This window comes from Phalaenopsis equestris, unplaced genomic scaffold (genome assembly GCF_001263595.1).
Source record: "Phalaenopsis equestris unplaced genomic scaffold, ASM126359v1 Scaffold000391, whole genome shotgun sequence".
NCBI lineage: Eukaryota > Viridiplantae > Streptophyta > Magnoliopsida > Asparagales > Orchidaceae > Phalaenopsis > Phalaenopsis equestris.
In genome coordinates this window covers 272,248-280,995 of record NW_018164833.1, presented here as the reverse complement: position 1 = coordinate 280,995, position 8,748 = coordinate 272,248, and the positions used below count along the sequence as shown (strand labels likewise).

Below are 8,748 nucleotides of genomic sequence, written 5' to 3'. Positions count from 1 at the left end.
GTTCGTTAAGCAAGCAAGCAAGCTAAACGTGGACAAATTTCTTTCAAACTCGAATTATAAACGGGCCGAACACGAACAACTTTTTATACGATCTTGTTCGCTCCTGTTTAGATTGAAATAAGAAAATTATATATATTATTTATATAATAATATATTATATATATTTATTTTGAAGCCATATGATCTTATATCATTTGTTGCATAAAAATAATCAATATTTAAATCTAACACCCAGCAATTATTTTTCGAACCAATTTAAACGCTTCAATTTTAAGCCAAATACAGCTAATAAATTGTAAATACATTATTCAAGAAAAATGTAGAACAAAGTCAAATTCAAATAAAATTACTTTTCGAACCAACCCTCCGCCAAATTTTTAAAGGCTCGTGTCAGTTTCGCAGTTGCCTGCGACTAGGGGTAGCCACGTAATTTCCGGTAATCTTCTCTTCAAATTATGATATCGTTACGCGCTTATACTAATACTTGCACCCAGTGCCCCAATGTCATGAAATTTTAACGATAAAAACCTAAAAAGCAGCGTGAGTATATCCACTGTTCGCTTCTTCCTCTGCCTCTTCTCCAATTTCACCATCTGCTTGGATCCGCAATGACAAGCATTCAAAATGCCCGACTCGAAACCTATCTGCTCTGATTCCATCCCTTGAAACAACCATTTATTTTCTTCGAAAAATGGCGAGTGCGGCATTCCGATCGAAAGGCAGGCGCTCCTCCACCGGCAGCCCGGCGGACGCTGGCTGCCTCCGGCGGTCGAGGAGCTTGAGCCGCTGTTCCGGTCGATTCCCACCCCCGTCGCCGGAGATCGATGAATATGAGACGCCGAGAGGAAGGTTTGTGAACAAGTTGAGGGGTTCCGAGTTTGACATTAGTCTTGATGATCTCGCCGACGAGTTCTTTCAAGCGGTGGCGCAGGAGTGCGAGGAGGATGCTGCTCCTGCGGCTGGTCGATCTAGTCGCCGGGTGATTGGGGAGAGGTTGATGGCGGACACGGAGTCTTCTCGTCGGCGAGGGAGGTCGGTGTCGAGGCATCGTGCTGATAGTGCGGCGTCGAAGGGGAAGGGGTTTTCTGGCAATAATGGGAATTCGAGGCCACGGCGATCTGCTTCAGTTTCTCGATCTCGGGTTAGCGAATTGGAGGTAAATCTGCATTGTGTTGAAAGGCTTCAAGTTGTGAGTTGTTCGACAACTAAAAACTGGTTCAAACAGTTCTAAAGTCTGTAGGAATGACATGTTTTTTCCTTGAATGCATCTTCTAATTGAGATGTTTGGTAAAAGTTAAATGGTTTAGAATTTTGCAATCCAAATAACCTTTTGTGGGAGAAATTTGAGCAAATGGCCATTGTAACATCTTGGTTTTTATGGCCATATTTTTGCCATTTGGTCATCATCAGACTTGGCACTTACCTGATCATTTGGATCTGTATTTGAAAGCATCACATTCGATTCATTCTGTGTGAGCTTTACATGCTATGCTGATTAATTTTATGCTTTCCTTGCTTTCAATTTCATACATTATCATGTTACCTCTAATCTGTCTGCCCTTAATTGTACAATTTTAAAAGTAGACAGAATGTATTATTATCCGGGTTTAGCTTGAGGGACCTTGTTATAGTTTACACCAGCATAGTGGTTGTCTTATTACTACCTAAAATGGGGATACTATTAAAGGCAGGAAAATGCTGCAGTTCTTTTAATTTTTCGCTCAACTTTACCTACAGGAAAAAGGAAACGTGTATTGTAAAAATATAAACAGACAAAAGCCATGTGTCTGTTTATTTTTAAATTTCATTTGTGAATTGCTAATGTATTCTGTATAACATACCTAAAATAACAACCTTTTGTTCATTTTTCCTTTGAGTGGTTTGCTATTCATTAAAATGGTTTGGATACTGTGAGAGATGGGAACTTTCTTTGGTGCTAATCTTCTGTAACAGCATTGTTTTGTCACGGAAAATTGTTTTAAAGGTCATCCTTATTGTTTTGACTCAGATTGTTAATTTACTTTCAAATAGCTTAGCCAGTGTTATATTCTCATCGTATAACTTACTCCTAAAGGAAATGGTTCCAAACTAAACTTGGTCTGCTTTTGTTTTAGTTATTGATTATATCTACATATCTGTTTTCTTTTTGTTCGTTTGGAGATTGCAGGTTGATAAAACTGGTAAATTCAGGCCCCTGAGCAAGAAGGGAGTGAATTCTACTGGTGGGGGCCTTCAAAAGCCTTCATTGCATAAGCAGACTAGTGAAGACCATGCCTTAGGAACTTCAATGAGTCAAAAGGATTTCTTCCAATCACAGGATTGCTGCTCAGTAAGTGTAATGAATTTTTAAATTTGCTTTGTCATTCTTGATACATAGGGAGAGACAAATTTTTCTAAGGGAGGTTCGCATTTGTACAGCGTGCATTCAGAATTTTAAAAAATTTAATTGTAGTGTCCGTGTTTTCAGAGCCATTCATCATCCCTAACTGATGATGAAACACAAGATGCTCGTTCAAGTGTAAGTGTGAATGAGAAGACAATACAAGAAGTTTATTACCTTGGAAAGGTGGGTTAAAAAGTGCACCCTTGTTTCAGTTTATCCTGCTTCATTTTAATTGTGATATTTGGGGGATTGTGGAGTTCAAACTACCGCACATTTTTTGTTGCCTTTTTATGAGAAAAAGGATTGTGATAATCTTTTTCTATTACATGTGTGTTCCACATATCAGACAGATCACCCTGCTGGAGATGGTGGCTTCAGATCCTATGAAAATAAGTGTAAAGAACGAAATTTGGTAGAAGAACTGAGGGAGCTTGAAAAGGTAGTTTGGCTGTATGGATTTCAATTTATGTTTTTGAAATTATTGATCTATTCTAGCATACATCTAGCTTTTCCTGTCGCACTTATAATGTTTGCTTGCCTATGATGTATGGTGCTCGATTTGACATTTTTGAGGTAGAGTGTGATGCGTTTGTTTTCTTCCATTGTCAGGTTCTTTTTCTGAACTTTCTGAAGTTCGTGGTTAAAAAGTTATCCCTATGGCAAACTAGCATCTTATTGGCACTTAGCAAATTGACTCATTTGTCTTAGCATTATCATTGAATTCTAGAGGAGTTGTGACAAATTATTACAGACATCGATCTTTAGATGTAACACGAGCTTACTCGGGTAGAACTTCTCTTAGCACTATCACAGGACTTAGGAGGAATTATTATGAATAATTTGAGTGGCATGGATCCTTGAATGCAAAATGAGTTTAACATTGTCATCGCAAGTAATTTTGTCATTTTGCTTATGGCTATTGTATTATCAATCACATTATTGATTTACTGCCTATTCCTTTCCTTCATATCAATTAGAAGGCATTACATCAGTAAGCTATTTAAGGCCTCTATTTTATTGTTTGCTTGAAAAACCTATTATTTAGTGAGACCATTTTATTTTAAAATTTAAACCTTCCATTCTTTTCATCATTGGTGACTAAGAACTTGGGAACATCAGTTTGTGTCAAGAAAGGCTTGCCAAAGAAGACGTGGGTTGGCTTTGTGCATTTCATTTAGTGAAAGATCTATTGTTTGTTTCATCATACATTTACGCCAAAACCTCAATGAAAACTATAATATTTACATGTCTACATGATACTACCTCCGAATTTGGAATGTAGCAAATTTGTTAACGTCACCATATCTGAATTTACTTTATTGAATTTCTTCTAATTTATTCAATTTTCTTTTCTACCCACCATCATTTCTATTAATTTCTTGTTCTCAGTATGTTCCTTCCCTTCATTTAAACATTTAGAAAGGAATCTCACTGCAAACTATAATGTTTACAAGCCTACATGTTACTATCTTTGAATTTGGAATGTGGAAACCTGATTTAGTTAGTCCTAAAACAATCTAGTGTCCAAGTTAATTACAATTATGAATTCTTATTTTAAGAAGTATTACCTTATTTATTCATGTTTCTTTTCTGCTCACCATTTTTTTTATGATATTTTGTTCTCATGTATGACAACTCCCCTATAATTACATGAAAGTTCTTATAATCAGGGCTGTGTAAGAGATTGAAAGGGACTGAACATGTGTAATATAGTCTAGCAAAGATCCTCACAAGTTGTCATTTTGAAAAGGCTTAATGTTTTTCTATCCCCAATTTGTTTCTCCGCAACTTCATTAATTAGTCCAAGCTCTTAAACATATCTCTACTTCTCTTGATTTGAGTTTTTTCTCTATAATAGGGAAGGTGACCTAATGACAACCTCCATACCAACACCGTCCTTACCACCTCCTTTCTCCCATCACACGCACAAATGTACGCATGCACTCATAACGAAAAAAAGAGAGACACACAATTTAGTTTAAGCACTTTGGAGACGACCTTATAAAAGGACATGTTTGTGCAACTTTGGCTAAAAGCTAGCGAAGAATTTTTTTTTTTTTTGAGAAAATAATAAGTTTTTTTTTATGCGTGCATAATGCATGTATAAATTATAGTCTTATATTCATTTGCTACCTCGATCACAACAATTTGATAGTTAGAAATCTGTCAATTTCATGATGACAAACATTTATCTTTTGATAGGAAAGACATTTGACAAGAAGAAAATGTTGTTCTCCCAATCCGAGTGTGCTAGATGTAGGTCTGTTTATTGTATAGGGAAAACTATTGGGCTATAGAGCTAATCTATGATGGGGGGCTTGATATGTTTGTACTTGATGAGTTAACATACCAAAATGGGCATTAGATAACAATCACTTTGTTTGACATATATTTGAGGATGGGAGCTGTTACAATCTTTCAATAGGAAAGACATTTGACAAGGAGGAAATGATGTTCTAGGATGTGCTAGATATTGCCTATTGGACAAGATAAGCCATTGAGCTATATGGCTAGCCAATGATGGACTTTGTTGATTTATACAAATGGTTTATCAGATCTAAATAGTATTTATAGATAATTTTTTTTTCTTAAAGCTCAGACATCAATGTGTCAAAAACACAACTCTTAAGTTTTTTTGAAAACAATTTGAGCCAATCATCTCTTCTATCCTTGTCTAGATTTTTTCATTGGTATGAAATACATAGAATGATTTGCATCAATTACTCATTATTTTGATTCAATGATGTGTTATGACTAATAGTTATTTGAAATTGATGGTGTAGAAGAGTTGTGCAATTGCTAGGAAAAATAGGATTTTATTCTTTTTAATGTCATTATGCAAACTCAAAACCTTGCCAATATGAAATTAGAGGGGATGGAAAAGTGTATTACCTTTCAATGAAGCTAATTGAAACCTAATTTATAAATCTCACTCTTTGTGTAATGATGGGAGACAACTACTAGCTAATACCAAGTGAAAGTAAAGAGTTATAATTTTTTATTAGATGTTTGTTTGTGTGTGTGATTGAGAGAGAGAGAGATAGAGAGAGAGAGAGAGAGAGAGGATAATAACCTCCTAACCCTCTGCTTCCCGCCTCCTTTAAAATTTTGGTGCTTATGAACACAGCTAAATTTCTTAATTTGGAATCAGGGAGTCCAAAAAGAGCAAAAACACTCAACTATCTATTTGAATCCTTAAGTAGTTAATCACCTTAGTTTAAACTTTGGTGCTTCTGGGCATCACTTTGCTTAATCACCTTAGTTTAAATTTTGCATTTCTTTATCTTAATCACCTCTCTTTATTTGAGATTTGATATTCTTATATAATTTTCTTACAAATCTTCATGATCTGCACTTGCAATTTATGTTCATCTTTTATAGTATTCTATTTAATTTCACTAAATTATTTAATGTCTGCAGTCTGAGAAACGCAAGCAGGATTTGCTAGCTGCACTGGCTATTGAGGAGAAACGTGGTCAAGAGCTCTATAAAATTGTGAAAGAGTTGCTTTCCTCTCCCAAAAAAATAGCTGAGCCAACAAAACAATCACCATCTACAAAGGTGATCTACTCCTAAATTGACAATGTTCAAATTACTATGATTGATATGGGTATAGTTTTGTTAGTTATTCGGTTTGGCTCGTTGAGCAAACTGGCCTTTTTTGTGTATGGCTCTACTCATGAAGTAGAATCTGAGCTGGCCACGAACATGGTATATATCTGAAAGTCACATTTAAGTTATAGAATATGCATGTTGTCAAGCTCAAGTATGCATGCATGTATGTATGTGTGTGTAGGCATGCATACATATGCTTATACTTGTGTAAAACAAACATAAATAAGCTAGCATTAATCCAATTGCGATCTAACAACGCCTTGTTAATGCTGGCTTGTTAAATATACGATCCAATGATGACTAATTAAACTTGAACTAATTATTGAGTTGCACGCAATCAAATATTAACAAGGAGAGCAAGTGATAACAGTTTTTTCCTCTCCAAATTTTACTTTTTGAAATCAGAAACGCACTGATAAACTGAAGATCTCAAAATATTTGGATGAAGAGGCTGAAAGATACTTCGAGGATTTTTTATCAAATGTGGAAGATACTGATTTATCATCCTTTGAAGGAGAAAGGAGTGATACGGGATCAACTACTAAGCCGAGCGATGCCATTAATAATGATGAGGCGGGAATACACCCAGATCTACTGAGGGCTGCTTCTTCTCCTGTTGTGACAGATGGTGTCATGTTTCCGTGGCTGCAATGGGAAACTAGTAATAGCTCTTCTCCTTCACCTTGTAAAAGTAAGACAGCAATTAAGCAGGTATCACTGTCTCTGCCACTAAATTATTTCTCTTTATGCTAATGAAAAAGATATATTGGAATCAATTTGTTAGGAATGCGACATTTGTTGCATCATTTTCCTTGAATTTCTAATAGTGATTTTGCTCCTTGTGTCGTACAGGAGTGGCATTTGATTTTTTCTTCAGTAGCTCCTTGGTACTTCTTTCCCATTTTTTGGCTTGCTGTAAATTTTCATGATTTTAGTTATGTACACCTAACTGAAGTGTTGAACCTGCCTATTGGTTTGCCATAATATTCTTGTTTTTTATAGGGCCATGTCCTTGATGAAAGGTTGCTTAGTCTATGCATCTTTAAAAGATAGTGTTTTACGTTAAGTCTACTCTTTTTAATGTTTTGGTAGTTGGAGACGATGCACTATGTATTGGTTATGTAATTTCCTATTGCGGACACTTATTTTTAATATTTGCTTTTTGTTTTTAAAAAACATCTTTGTTTTGTATAATTTTAATTGTTTTTATTATATTTTTAAAATAAATGATTTTTTTTTTCTTAAATATTCAAAATAACTTTCAGGTATCTTGAGTGTTTTTTAAAATGGCTTTCTATCATTTTCTACCACTATTGCCGCCGCAACTGCTATTCAAAAATGAACGCTAAATTGTACATATTTGCAAAATTAGGAATGATAAATTAAGAAACTTTATATTAAAGAGATACTGGAAGTATCTATTGAAGATACTTAAATTGAAAATAGATTTAAATGGTTTGGACTTACACTTAGAATGATAGACAATGCACCAGTTATTGGCATAGATAAATTTGAGTTGAAGGATTAAGATAGAAAATAGGTAGATCTATGGCCACGATGGACAAAGCTGCCCAAAATGATATACAAAGAACAGGTTCAACAAGTCCTACAACACTTGGTAGAAATAAACTGGGAATAAGAATTCATAAAAGGAATCCTACTATGCCGGCATAAGCTTAATAATGATAACAGTCTACTTAATTGTTTTCATCATTTTTTATAACCTCAGCCTTCACCCTACTGCATCATGACTAGCCTAACTGTAACTTTGCCTTTTGCACCTAGAGCACTTGGGCCTTTTTTTTTAATCAGTGGGAGGGGAAGAAGGGGAGAAAATATTGCGTCCATCGTCTGCACCTTTGGATGACCAACTGCTGGACAACAGCTAGGCATGCAAATTGAGGTCGCGCCCGGCCATGCCGAGCCGTCGCCCGGTGGTTGCAGAAAAGACTATTTGTTTATAGAAAAGACGCAATATTTTCTTGAGGGGAAGAGTGTTTTGAACCCGAGTTTCCTAGTTGTACGAAAGACTATTAACTTCTCTACAGTCCCCATACTATTTTTAGGCTCTGTAATGAGTCTCACAGGTTCAAATATTCATGCTTTGTTTCAGAATTCAGATAGTGCTAGTGGGAGTTGGAGCCCTGAAATCCATGAAGGCTTTTGTGCCATTTCTGGAGAAGTAGCAAATGTTAGCAGGCTTGGTGCAGCCGAAAGCCAGAGGAACAAGCCAGTTGTTCCAGAAAGAGGCTATTCGTTTGACATGGATGAGTATCTTCAGCTGCAGCGTAGGGAGGACCTTCTTCTAGAGGTATGGGAGCAGAGGCAGAGAATAGCTTCAGGTAGCCTGGTTTTGTGCAGCAGAGCCTTTATTTGAAGAAATTGTGAACTAAATTTGTATGTCTTTGTTTCTGTACATATATTTGGCAACTAAAATTACATCCAAGACTTTTATAATGTAGTTATTTGAGAGGGTCAAATAAATCTCCCTCCTTTTTATTGGAATCATGAACAGTATAACTTGTTGGGATGTTTTTATTTTTTTGATCATTTTCATTTTTTTTTTCGTGGCATTTTCATACATACCATCTAATTCTTACATATTGACATATCTAACACCTAAATTTTGATGTTTACATACATGTCCCTCAAATCTGACTTCATATAAAAAATATTACCATCAATTGCTTTTCAAAAGTTAAATAAACTTCTTCATGCATTAGATATCAAAGTGTTCTAAATGTAATTAT

The 8,748-nt window shown here is 35.5% G+C and overlaps 1 protein-coding gene across 2 annotated transcripts; it reads left to right on the top strand.

Annotated features, from left to right (window-relative positions):
• The first annotated feature begins 526 nt into the window (after positions 1–526).
• Positions 527–8,528, top strand: LOC110026651. 2 transcript variants are annotated; one of them, XM_020727672.1, is made up of 7 exons: positions 527–1,156; positions 2,168–2,329; positions 2,453–2,566; positions 2,730–2,822; positions 5,804–5,944; positions 6,404–6,709; positions 8,112–8,528. In XM_020727672.1, the coding sequence occupies exons 1-7, from the start codon at positions 692–694 to the stop codon at positions 8,373–8,375; spliced, it is 1,545 nt and encodes a 514-aa protein (XP_020583331.1). In that variant the 5' UTR covers positions 527–691; the 3' UTR covers positions 8,376–8,528. The 2 variants fall into 2 exon arrangements, with proteins under 2 accessions (XP_020583331.1, XP_020583330.1); XM_020727671.1 differs by having other exon boundaries at positions 528–1,156; positions 2,468–2,566.
• Positions 8,529–8,748: the final 220 nt, after the last annotated feature.